Source organism: Xenopus laevis, chromosome 9_10S (assembly GCF_017654675.1).
Source record: "Xenopus laevis strain J_2021 chromosome 9_10S, Xenopus_laevis_v10.1, whole genome shotgun sequence".
Lineage (NCBI taxonomy): Eukaryota > Metazoa > Chordata > Amphibia > Anura > Pipidae > Xenopus > Xenopus laevis.
This window is the reverse complement of record NC_054388.1, coordinates 101,607,981-101,621,500: the sequence shown is the minus strand read 5'-3', so window position 1 is coordinate 101,621,500 and position 13,520 is coordinate 101,607,981. Positions and strand designations below refer to the sequence as shown.

The window sequence follows — 13,520 nt, the reverse complement described above, 5'->3', positions numbered from 1 at the left end:
GCACTGAAATCCATTTCTCTAAAGAACAGACACTTTTTTTATAATTAATTTTTGAAATCTGACATGGGGCTAGACATATTGTCAGTTTCCAAGCTGCCCCCATTCATGTGACTTGTGCTATGATAAACTTCAGTCACTCTTTACTGCTGTACTGCAAGTTGGAGCAGCCTAACAGAACAGTGGGAAGGTAACCAGATAACAGCTCCCTAACACAAGATAACAGCTGCCTGGTAGATCTAAGAACAGCACTCAATAGTAAAAATCAATGTCCCATTGAGACACATTCAGTTACATTGAGTAGGAGAAACAACAGCCTGCCAGAAAGCAGTTCCATCCTAAAGTGCTGGCTCTTTCTGAAAGCACATGACCTGAGATGCACCTACACACCAATATTACAACTAAATAAATACACATGTCGGTTCAGGAATAACATTTTATACTGTAGAGTGAATTATTTGCAGTGTAAACAGTGTAATTTACAAATAAAAGCTACATCATAAAAATCAGGACAGTATCCCTTTAAGTTAACTTTTAATATGTTAAAGAATGGCCAGTTAAAATGAACTTTTCAGTTGGTCTTCACTTCATTAGTTATTTTATAGGTTTTTAATAATTTGCCTTCTTCTTCAGACTCTTTCCAGCTTTCAAATGGGAGTCACTGACCCCATCTAAAAACAAGTGCTCTGTAAGGCTACAAATGTATTGTTATTTTTACTTTACACTAGTGTGCAACCAGATTGCTGAAATTGCAAACTGGAGAGCTGCTGAATAAAAAGCTAAACCACAAATAATAAAAAATGAAAAACAATTGCTAATTGTCCCAGAATATCACTCTCTACGTCGTACTAAAAGTTGATTTGAAGGTGAACAACCCCTTTAACACCCTATATAATTTGCTTATTTATCTTTACAGTTAGAAACAGTGACCCTAAACCTACTTGGTCTTCTGGTTCCGTCGCCAACACTTCTCTGGCTCATGAACTGTGGAAAGTCCCTTTGGCATCTAAAAACATCAGTGCTCCGTCCCGGCCACCCCCAGGGCTGACTGGTCAGAAGCCTCCTTTATCCACCTGGGATACCAACTCCCTACGTCTTGGTGGGTGGGGCAGTTCTGACTCAAGATACACACCAGGTAAGTGCCCCCTTGCTTCTGTTTCTATACAGCCATACGCTATGGAAACTTTAATTTTAGGTTTTTCTGTAATGTTTTAGAAAACATTCATTGATTTTGGTCTCTCCCCTGCAGAATTGTGCATAGTAAAGGGGATTACCTAATCTGGCTTCTTTAAATGCCATCTTCTTGTAGTGCATGATTTCTCCTATGAGGAAAGTACTTATTTCCCACCTGCTTTGGTTTTGCCTTTATAATTTCATCTTGAACTTTCCTGACCGGCTAGTCCTCTAGTGACTGACAAATGAACCCCTTGCTATTGTCTTGTAAGAGATTAGAGTCACATGACTGATAAGAAAGGTAATGACCATGGATAAATCGACCAGGGAAAGGAACTTCAAGCAATCTGTAGCCCCCTTATAGAACCTAGGAAACAGGGAATTAATGTTATATTTAGCTCTTAAAGGGATACTGTCATGGACAAACATGATTTTTTTTTTTTTCCCCCCCCCAAAACACATCGGTTAATAGTGCTGCTCCAGCAGACTTCTGCACTGAAATCCGTTTCTCAAAAGAGCAAACAGATTTTTTTATTTTCAATTTTGAAATCTGACATGGGGGTTAAACATATTGTCAGTTTCCCAGCTGCCCCCAGTCATGTGATTTGTGCCTGCACTTTTGAATGGAACTACTTTCTGGAAGGCTGTTGTCTCTCCTACTTCATATAACTGAATCAGCCTCAGTGGGACTTGGCTTTTACTATTGAGTGGTGTTCATAGATCTACCAGGCAGCTGTTATCTTGTTTTAGGGAGCTGCTATCTGGTTACCTTCCCATTGTTCTGTTGTTAGGCTGCTGGCGGATGGAAGGGAGGGGGATGATACCACTCTTGCAGTACAGCAGTAAAGAGTGACTGAAGTTTAAGAGCACAAGTCACATGACTGGGGGCAGCTGGGAAAATGACAAAATGTCTAGCCCCATGTCAGATTTCAAAATTGAATCTAAAAAAATCTGTTTGCTCTTTTGAAAAATGGATTTCAGTGAAGAAATCTGTAGCAGCACTATTAACTGACGCGTTTTGAATAAAACATGTTTTCCCATGACAGAATGACTTTAAGAATAATGTATAGTCAGGATTTAATCCCCATACTTGTAATACAGCTTCGCGTTCATTGGAGTTTCTTTCTGTGCTGCTTTATCTTTCAATGATTTCTTTTCCAACACTTATTTTTAGGGACGCACCGAATCCAGGATTCGGTTCGGGATTCGGCCTTTTTCAGCAGGATTCGGATTTGACCGAATCCTTGTGCCTTGCCAGAACCGAATCCTAATTTGCATATGTAAATTAGGGGCAGGTAGGGAAATCACGTGACTTTTCGTCACAAAAGATTATTTTTTCCCACTGTCACCCTTTCTGACCCTAATTTGCATATGCAAATATTAGGGTTCGGTATTCGGCCGAACCTTTCATCTGGGGATTCGCCCGAATCCCAAATAGTGGATTCGGTGCCTCCCTACTTATTTTATACATTGTCTTCTTCTATGTACCTTTTCCATTGTAATTGTTCATATAGTATAAGGAATACATCCATTTACCAGTGCCAGAAGCTTTCCTATCACTGCCTGTTTGATGCAACTCTCTACCTTTATTCTTGCTAGGTTCTAACTGGAGTGAAAACAGCTCAGGGAGAATCACAAACTGGCTAGTTCTGAAAAACCTAACGCCTCAGGTCAGTGGCCTTCTGTACTGTACAGGTTTGATGTTCTCCTGACAGCGCAGTGTTCTAATGGCGGTTTTCTTGCAGATTGATGGCTCTACTCTGCGTACTCTGTGCATGCAGCACGGGCCTTTGATAACATTCCACCTGAACCTTCCCCACGGTACTGCTCTTGTCCGTTACAGTTCAAAGGAAGAGATAGTGAAGGCACAAAAGTCTCTGCACATGTAAGTGTTTTTTTTTTTGTGATATCCTATATACTACTGTGAATAAATCCTTTGAAACTCCATAGTTCAATCGTGAGCATGGTGGCTACTTCTGTCCACTTGATTTTCCACCTGGCAAACTTGTGCAGCAGTCCTAATGTCAATCTGCTGGAAAATGTCATCATGTAGGTCCCATGCAAGTTATTGAACAACTAGGGGCATACCCCCTCGCCAAAATATCTGTGTTGGATTACATTGGACCTGTCACCCAGACACACAAATCTGTATATGAACTAAAGCAATTTATTAAAGCTATGAACGCTTTAATATAAAAAAAAAAAATTTGAATTTCATGTTTAATTTGAAAAGTACTTTTATTATACAGCTTTTTATGTCTGAGTGACAGGTCCACTTTAAAGCTACAGCTCACTTTAAAGCTACAGGTCACATGGGTAATGGTATTGCTGCCCATATAGCTGGATCAGGTTTGGTGCTTGTTACGCCTGTCGAGTGACATATTCAGAATGACAGACTGAATGGATTCTGTCGTGATTTTTATGGTCGTTTTCGTTTCTAAATTACACTGCAAATAATTCACTCTACAATATAAAATTGAATTCCAGAACCAGCAAGTGTATTTAGTTGTAATATTGGTGTGTAGGTGCATCTCAGGTCATTTTGCCTGGTCATGTGCTTTCAGAAAGAGCCAGCACTTTAGGACGGAACTGCTTTCTGGCAGGCTGTTGTTTCTCCTACTCAATGTAACTGAATGTGTGAAGGGAGGGGGTGATATCACACTAAATTGCAGTAAAGAGTGACTGAATTTTATTAGTCACATGACGGGGGGCAGCTGGGAACTGATATGTCTAGCCCCATGTCAGATTTCAAAATTAAATATAAAAAAATCTGTTTGCTCTTTTGAGAAACAGATTTCAGTGCAGAATTCTGGCGGAGCAGCACTATTTACTGAATTTTTTCCCATGCCAGTAAAGTGTGGTTATGTCTGTATATCGTTTTAATTCTGTCAAATCTACAGACTTTTATCTTTTTTTTGTTTTTGCTCAACAGGTGTGTTTTAGGGAACACTACTATACTTGCTGAGTTTGCCAGTGAAGAGGAGATAAGTCGTTTCTTTGCACAAGGCCAGTCTCTGACTCCTTCCCCCGGCTGGCAGTCCCTTGGCTCTGGGCACAGCCGACTGGGATCCCTCGACAGTCCTCACAGCATCTCGAACCGTGGAGATATCAATCACTGGAACAGTCCAGGAGCTTCTGGCTCTAGCTCTGGAGACCTTCATGGCACTTCTCTCTGGGGCACCCAGAATTATTCAACAAGCTTATGGGGTAATGAGGGCAGGGGCTTGAGCAGTCAATCACCTGTCCCCACTTTCCTTTCTGTTGATCAGTTAAACGGAGAGCCCATGTAGCCTTTCTTCTATGACCTCAACTGTCAGTTTGCTAAAGCAGCCAGTTGGCTGGACTGTTCACCCTTCTCAAATCTGCAGGCTCTGCAGACAGCTCTTCTGCACTCTTCCCACTTCTTTTCTTTCAGCCCAAAACATATCCGTTTGAAATACTTGAATCATCCAGGCCAATGTTATAATGTGAAAAAAAAGAAAAATTATATATATATATATATATATATATATATATATATATATATATATATATATATATATATATATATATATATATATATATATAATAAATGCGTACAGTGAGCTGTGTGTATCCACTTGTAGGTTTTTTCAATTCCATTCCCCCTTTATATTTTCCTCATAGTATGAGCTACATTTCTTATTATTTTTTTTGCACTGGACGGTGCTCCGTACGTTTTTGAGATAATTAGAAGCAACAGCTCAAGTGTAAACTGTTTACTCTCAACGCGTGTACTTAAAAAGCAGAAACAAGATAACGGATAATGCTCATTATTTCTAAGATGCCTTGATGTACCAACCTTATTGTGGTATTACAAAGTTCTAGCTGCTTCCCAGCGTCCGTCGGTCGGTGACGTATTGCGGAGCAACGCCTCGCTGACGGCTCCTGTGCTGAAAGCGGTAACCATAACTGACGGTTTAAACTTAGTTTTTAAAAAAAAAAAAAGTATTGCACCAGGTTTTTGTGACTAAACCTAATAGAATTTAGCTCCACAGTTTTAATAAAAAAAAAATTAAAATCAAAAATCTAGAAAAAAAAAAAAAATTTATACTGGAAAAAAATATTAAAAAAATAAAGTGGCCACAGCTGTGACGTATGCCCTACACATGCCAGTAGGGGGCAGCACTTTCAAAAAAGGCTTTGCATTTTCTTTAAGGGATTCCCAATCTTAGGGTTCTCTTGTTTACAGAATGTTTTTTGATTTTATTTTATTTTTTTGATGGGGAGGGAAAAGGGGTTCTTAATTTAGTGTTCAAATAAATGTTTACTCTTCCATCGATTTAAGGAGAAAAAAAAAAAAGGAAAAAAGTTCTTGTGGTAAGAATGTGTTTTCTCTGGGAGTCAGTGTTTGGTGTTTTCTTTTCTCCCATTCCCCTTTTCCCGTGTGCGTGATTCCTAATTTGTTCAATAATCAAAAAAAAAAAATGGGGGGGGGAAATGGCTCTCAGGAACAAGATGAAAATAACACTTACCTTCTCTCGCGCTAAAAATATATAAGAATTACAAAAAAAATGCAACTTTTAGCACTAACCGCGCTCCTCTCTGCCAAAAACTACCCCATTAAAGCTTTCGAAAGCCAAGATTAACATTTAAAAAAAAAAAAAAAAAAAAAAAAAATTGCGTTGATGCTGTGTCTTAGTGAGTAGCCTGGAGATTTGCCCACATCCAATATAAACTCGGGTTTTCGTGTTCCTTTAGGTGGTCCTGTGTCTTCGTGTTTTATCCGTGTTCTCGTTCGTACCTTTTTGTTTGTTTTTTTGTTTTTTAAACAAGAAAGCTGATTATTTAGTAACTATGCACATTTATGCACATTGTAACAGAGTACTGGGCTGATGATGATGGATTGATTTTTTGTTTGTTTTCTGGTGTGTTGTATAAAAAAAAGCAAAAAAGTGTATTTTTTTAAATGTCGATGATTGCAAAAGACTTTACTCGCAAAAAAGGAACAAGTTACATATTGTTTTTTTTTGTTGTTGTTGTTGCCATAAATGGTGTTATGCTTGTTTGGTGGATTTAAATCAGACGCCGAACAAGGGTAAATATATGTTAATCGATTCCCTATAACCCCACCAGCCCCCGTAGAGATTTTCACCACAGATTAGGGTCAGGAGTAACCAGCAGAAATCGCCCCACCGTAACCCTCGCCAGTTCCACTACTGATTCTCACCCCCTATCGGCAAAATACTGCAAAGCAGTGCCACCATCATCTCCTGGTCAAGCTAGGCCTATCACGTTTGACTTTAAAAAATAAATTAAAAAAAAAAAAAAAAAACCTGGTCCTTTCAATGTGGTGAAAAGGCTCTTCCTTGACCCCCTTCACTGCCAGGGGTGTAGTAAAGAAAAACAGGAATGTTGACTTGTCCCCACATTTCGATCTCTGGGATATCCAAAGCCAGTGGTATTTTTATGTGCTTGTTTTTATGTGTATAGAAATAATACTTTACAAGGTGCATTAGATTTTACTGTACAATTCCATTTTCATCGTTAAACTGGGTTCCAATTTGGCTTCCCAGGGACCGATTATGCTGTCGCCCCCCCTCCCCCTTTACAGTTTTTGCCATTTTCTCATTGCCTTGATTCAGATTGCTTTGTGTCAGCTGATACAAATCAACTTATGTGGCTTTTTTAACTGTTTACAATAGAGAATGATTGTACAATTTGAATTTTTTAATTGTTTTTTTGATGAAGTTCATCCCCCGTCGGCGGTAGTGATTTGCGGGCCGACCCGATACCCACGTGGGTTTGGATCAACCGCGCATGCTTTGTCGGGTGTGGGTTGAGCTCTTCTCCTGCTCTCCCCACCCTCCACCGTCAAATGCCGACTTCCGGGTTCGTGTTTTATAGACGTTGCACCTGCTTGCCCCACCCCTTTTGTGACATCATCGGCGGGTCTATAAAAGGAACCCAGAAGTGCGGGCCAAGGGAGGGCGGGTTAAGGTGGCCATACATGGATAGATCCGCTCGTTTGGCGATGTCGCCAAACGAGCGGATCTCCCTCCGATATGCCCACCTTGAGGTGGGCAATATCGGGCAGATCCGATCGTGGTCCCTAGGGCCCAACGATCGGATCCTAGCATTCGGCAAACGGGCGGTCGGACCGCATCAACGAACAGATGCGGCCACGATCCGACAGGATTTTTAAACCCATCCGACTTTCGGCCAGATCTCGATCGTGGAAGCCCGTCGGGGGCCCCCATACACGGGCCAATAAGCTGCCGACACAGTCTGTCGGCAGCTTTTATCGGCCCGTGTATGGCCACCTTTAGGGTCGGGTGCGGGTTGAGAAAATCCCGACCCCGCACATCACTAGTCGGCGGCTCTTTCATGTAACGAGGCCCGTCCGACAGGCCCAAGGGGGATCGGGAGAGCAGTAAACCATGTTTTCTTTCCGCTGCTTAGCAATTCTGTTTTTGTTTTTGATGAACTTTTTTTTGTTTTTGTTTGGAAGCTGTTTTAATGCAGTCCGAAAAAGAAAACAAACACACAAAGTAGAAATGTTGAATATGCTCGGACTGTATTAAGTGTTGTAACTTGTGATGAATAATCAGAGGAGAAGTGTAATATTGTATAATGTCCTCACCATGAAACGAATAGCCTTAGTTTTATCTGGGATCACCTTTGCCAGAACATGTATCTAACTGTACTATCATGCACTAAGCTCGGAACTTGAATATTATACAGGACACAGCCGCTCGGAATCTTTGCATTTGATATTTAACACTTGAGTATAAGCTTCATGTACCGCCTTTATACCTCAGTTCGAGAACAACCCAGCAGTGACTAAATAGCATAACTTTCTTTTTTTTTGTTTTGTTTTTTTTTTTTTTTTTAAAAAAAAAAGCACATTTGTCCTGCTTGTGTGGTGCTTAACGGCACGCCGGTGTTCCTATTGGCTAGCTGACCTACCAATAAACGCGCTGTGATCCTCGTACGATAGTCATTTCAAGACAAGCCTTCTGTATTTCAATAAAACTTATTTTTACCTGTAACTTATTACAAACAGTACTGTAGTGAATAATTGCCCTGTTGCTGTTGGAATGTTTTTGCACGGTATTCTGATGTCTAAGCCCCCCTCCCCCAGTCTGTTCAGCTACGACCCCCGTATCCTCCGAGAGCCAGTAGAGAGAGCTCCGGGAGTTGCAGTCGAACAGCCTGGAAGGCGCTGAGGGCCATCACCCTTGCTCTACAAATTGTTGCGTTCGGACTAACGCGTCGGAGAAGCTTACAATAAATTGCAACTTATGTCTCTCTGTAGGGCTTGATTTAAATACATTAAAAAAAACACAAAAAAAAAAAAAACCAAAGCTAGCTTCGTTGACACTTCACCGGAGGAGATTAAGGTTTCTCATTGATTAGCTGCCCTCCAGACACTTGAAACATGGAGTGTTTTATTTACAGCAGTTTTTATTGTATTGTTCAAATGCTTGAATGCTTCCTGTCTTATTTTTGTTTGTTTTATGAAGCTTGTTATGTAATTAATAAAGTATGGTTGCTCTTACGCCCCCGTTGCCGACCTCTTTTGTTATTAGTCTGGCGGCAAAATCTATTGTGTCCACTTGAAGAACTTTTATAATGGAGCTGTGCCGACCCCCACGGATTGTTCCTGGTGCCACTTTTATTCACATTGTGCAGTTTCTTTAAATTTGTAATTTGATCGTATCCAATCAGAAGAGAAATGATGTCCTTCATGTGGCAAGTCCAGATCTTCTTCATACTTTGTAGACTCTTCATGATGTTTGGAAGCAAAATCTCCAATTCCCACCAGCTCAAATGTCCTTTCAGTAAAGGTGCTGCGAGTTCCCGTACAGAATGAAAGGAAGAGGATGGCAGCTTATCTTGTAGTCTTACTCCCAACTTTGCTGCCCACTCAAGGTGGTGACGGTTGGTCCTCCAGTGGTAGGAAACACCTATGCAGTCCAGCTTCTCTCTGTGTTCACCAGTTCCATTCCTTCAAAGTACGAGTGAGGTCTGTGTGCATGGAACTGAAAGGGACAAGAAGTTATTCATCAGTCTATTTGAGCAAAGATCTTTCATTTAACCCCGGAGATCCACCCTCACATAAAGTCCTCCAGACTGGCCAAAAATTAATCCCTGAATCAATCTACTGTAGAGAAGTCTTGCTATTCTGGCCTTGTGTTCTTTGTAACACCCCAATCAACACAACTTGCCCTGTCTTATCTTTAGAACTGGAATATTTGGTTCCCCTCATTCATTTAGTTGCCCTTCTTTGCCACCTTGGCTTTCTTTCCTTTGCCTCAATGTCACTCCCCAGAGTTTGGGTTCAGTGAGACATGAACGTTTACTGATTTATGTTCACCTACTGGAGACTGCAGTGAGAGCTGGTGCAGGATGGGAAAAGGAGTCCAGTGAATTGGTTCCATTGGCCAGCTGGACACCGACACATCACTTGCTTTCCCGGAGTCGATCATTAGGTCGTTTATGCTGCTCCCGCTGGTCTCCAACCTAAGGAGAAACGGAAATCATGAAACTGCAACTCTCTCCTTTATGTTCATTTTTAGTGCAGGCATGGTAATGCAAAACTACAACTACCTTAGTCCCTGCCCCAGTGGAGCTGACAATCTAAGGTCCCTATCAAGTTCACAGTAGGGTCGTATTCATTAGGAGCTAACGAGACTGTTCATCTCCCTGTTTGTTTTTAGAGTACCCAGTGAAAACTCCTGCAGATACAGCGAGCTAGTGCCCTGTCAGAATTGATCTCTGGTCTCCAGTGCTGAGCCACCATGGAAGAATTAAAATACTTTGCAGTTGCTCTCAAACACCCTGCCCCCCCCCACATACACAAAAATACTAGAACTTTGATGAAACTTTCTGTAGGTAGACTGGTCTTGACCGTCTGCAGATGTTTAATACAAGATTCAGCCACAGATCAAATTCCAACTCTGCATTTTCAGTGGGCGCAACACACAGCTTCCAGCCCAATTGCAGAATGGAATCGTTTGGGAAAGCAAATCTATTCAGCAGTGGGTCAACTGCCACAAGACAAGCAAAGTCCCTTGGTCTGAAGCAGACAATGGGGGTTTCAGGCACAAATATGTATAATGGGGCTCACATTACTGCATAATAGTTACTCTCTAGTTAAAGGGATCCTGTCATCGGAAAACATGTTTTTTTTTTCAAAACGCATCAGTTAATAGTGCTACTCCAGCAGAATTCTGCACTGAAATCCATTTCTCAAAAGAGCAAACAGATTTTTTTTTTATATTCAATTTTAAAATCTGACATGGAACTAGACATTTTGTCAATTTCCCAGCTGCCCCCAGTCATATGACTTGTGCCTGCACTTTAGGAGAGAAATGCTTTCTGGCAGGCTGCTGTTTTTCCTTCTCAATGTAACTGAATGTGTCTCAGTGGGACATGGGTTATTACTATTGAGTGGTGTTCTTAGATCTACCAGGCAGCTGTTATCTTGTGTTAGGGAGCTGTTATCTGGTTACCTTCCCATTGTTCTTTTGTTTGGCTGCTGGGGGGGGGGGAAAGGGAGGGGGGTGATATCACTCCAACTTGCAGTACAACAGTAAAGAGTGATTGAAGTTTATCAGAGCACAAGTCACATGACTTGGGGCTGCTGGGAAATTGACAAAATGTCTAGCCCCATGTCAGATTTCAAAATTGAATATAAAAAAATCAGTTTGCTCTTTTGAGAAACAGATTTCAGTGCAGAATTCTGCTGGAGCAGCACTATTAACTGATTCATTTTGGAAAACATTTTTTTTCCCCATGACTGTATCCCTTTAAGCTCAGCCCCAATGAAAGCCATTATTGCTCATGGCAATAATATATGATGGAGCCCAGTGCTACTAAGCTAGTGGGACCCAGATTATTAGCTATGGGTCCTCTGTGATAGACCCTGCCTCATAAGTAAAGTGGTCTTAATTTTTAAAAACAAAAATGGACATCTAAATAGACAGACATTGGCCATGCCCTGCTGTGGCCTTTTTATCTCAACCGTTAGATCAGTGGGGGTGGACCATGCATCTGGCAGGACTCCAACCTGTAGCTCTGCATTGAGTCCATGATAACCAATTTCTATTGTGGAAAGTTGGCTGTACCAAAAATGTCTTCTAACCAAGCCAGTAGCAAAAAAGCCCATGTATAAAACCATCATTTCAGCCTCCTTAACCAATATTTAGATGGATTTTGAGGACAGCATCTTATTCAGAGCAACGTGTTGTTGGAGGACAAAGTGCCTGGTGGCTTGGCCCTTCAAATTAAATACCCTATACCTGTACACATATAGCAAAAGCCACTGGTCCAACAACTTACTGTAGCGATCCTGAAGAAGTCATAGGACATACAGTACGGGTTCCTGGTGAGGAGAAGGAGGTTGAAGATCGGGTTGTTATGGTATGCTGATGTCCTGTTTATTATGTTTCTGACAGTCTTTGTGCCATTGATTTAAAGTAGCCATACATAGCCAGGTCTGCTAGTTTGACCCATGTTCTGGGCCAAATTGGATCATCAAATGAGGCTATGGAGACCCATCAGATAAGGACCTCATCAATGTTTGGGGGGGCTCCTCATCTGTTGGGATTTTCAAACCAGCTTTACTGATATTGGGCAGGTGTCAGGTGGGCCCATATAGACTTGGTCTGTAAGGGCAATATTGGTATCTTAAAGGGGAACTATCGTTAAATTAAAATTTTATATAAGCTTCATCATACTGAAATAAGAAACTTTATAAATACAATCAATTAAACATTCTGAACTGTTTCTGAAATAATCAAGTTTATATTCACTATCCCTCTCTAATCATCAGTTTCTCTTCATTCTGTCTTCATGCAGCAGTTGGGTGTCAGATATTCATTGACAGTTAGATCCAATATATCTTATAAGGGGCTCCTTTCCTAGCAGATGTATTAGAGCTCACTCAAATAACCGATTCCACAAAATCTAACAAAATAACTGCCTTTTGCACAAATTTTGCATGTAGAGAGACATGATGTTTGGCGAGTGAGCTCTAATACATCTTCTAGGCAAAAAAAGCCCCCCTGTAAAATATATTGGATTTAACTATCAATGAATATCTGACACCCAACTGCTGCATGAAGAGAGAATGAAGAGAAACAGATGCTGAGAGGACAGCGAATATAAACTTGATTATTTCAGAAACAGTACAGAATATTTAATTGATTGTATTTAGAAAACTTCTTATTTCCGTATGATGAAGCTTATGTTAAATTTTCATTTTCACAATTTCTTTAATTTGGCCACCTTTAGTGTGAAATTGAGCATAGACGCTCTGGTCCCATGTTATGCAACGCCTCAATACAATACTGCACATCCAGCTGGTGAAATCCCAGTTGTCGGAAGCTGTAGTTCAGCCGTATCACGATCTCGACAGCCCTGTTACCTATTTAAAGGATAATACGAAGGCTCCAGCCAATTATGGATACGCTGGAACTGCAACCCAAAGCTTTTCCTGGTTCCATGATGTGTGTGTAATGGATGGAAACATCACAACATGAAACACAGCTCTAATTAAAAGTCTCATATGCGAGGGATCCGTTAACTGCTGCCAGATTGCACATTCCAGAACCCACTGTCACTGTTAAAGGGGAACTAAAGTTCAACCCTTATTGTTTGGGATTCCAAGGTTTCCTCTTCAGCCCTATAGCATTGATACAAATCAGTGAGCGTTGCCTATATTGCTCGGCATGTACTTCATGCTTCCGCCAGGGAAAGGACTACAGGCACTGCAATGCATTAGATCTGAGATGTTAGTGTTTATCAGTATGGCTACTCCGACTGCTTGTTATGTACAAATGGTGGACAGGGAAGAGGAGGCGGTGGGAAGATGGTAGAAGAGTAAATTCATGGAAGGATGGATGGTGCATGGGAAAAGGTCAGTTTTAATGGGAAGCTACACATGTCTGCGCTGTGTGAGCCCCCAAACCTGTAGGAATCTCTATGCAGTAACATGAATCTTCTCTGCTTCCAGCTGTCTCCAACATTATTATCTCTTCTCACTCTCTCTCTCTGCAGCTGCTGCAGTCACTACGTGGAGAGGAGTACATTCCTGACAACAGCTCAGCCAATTACATTGCACTCATTCTCCTGTTTCATGGGTACCACTGATAGAAAGGTAATATGGTTTTAAGGGAGATTTGTGATTGGTTTAACTTTCCAGCGCTAATCAGGAAAGGGGGGGGGTGCAATTTTTGATTCTGTATATCTCCTTCATGGGTTGTTTTATGTTTTAGGAGGTTTTGAGCTAGACGCCATGTTCTTTAATTTTTAGTTCACAGATGGAGCAGGACCGTAGCACCCTGCATTCTTCACCATACGATCAAGGGTAAAGGCATCTTGGG

General features: G+C 41.2%; 2 protein-coding genes across 8 annotated transcripts in view; one reads left to right on the top strand and one right to left on the bottom strand.

The window, feature by feature from the left end:
• The window catches only part of tnrc6a.S (trinucleotide repeat containing 6A S homeolog), a 59,307-nt gene extending 53,358 nt beyond the window's left edge, over positions 1-5,949 (top strand). For all 6 annotated transcript variants that reach the window (XM_018239271.2, XM_018239270.2, XM_018239274.2 and 3 more), the window contains 4 exons: positions 914-1,132; positions 2,770-2,840; positions 2,916-3,055; positions 4,103-5,949. In XM_018239271.2, coding sequence (XP_018094760.1) covers positions 914-1,132; positions 2,770-2,840; positions 2,916-3,055; positions 4,103-4,460 — 788 coding nt within the window. In that variant the 3' untranslated portion in view covers positions 4,461-5,949. The remainder of the gene's footprint in view (positions 1-913; positions 1,133-2,769; positions 2,841-2,915; positions 3,056-4,102) is intronic.
• Positions 5,950-7,683: 1,734 nt separating this feature from the next.
• The window catches only part of LOC108703198, a 30,165-nt gene continuing 24,328 nt past the window's right edge, over positions 7,684-13,520 (bottom strand). For both annotated transcript variants that reach the window (XM_018239268.2, XM_041578177.1), the window contains 2 exons: positions 9,513-9,654; positions 7,684-9,173 (listed from right to left, as the gene is read on the bottom strand). In XM_018239268.2, coding sequence (XP_018094757.1) covers positions 9,099-9,173; positions 9,513-9,654 — 217 coding nt within the window. In that variant the 3' untranslated portion in view covers positions 7,684-9,098. The remainder of the gene's footprint in view (positions 9,174-9,512; positions 9,655-13,520) is intronic.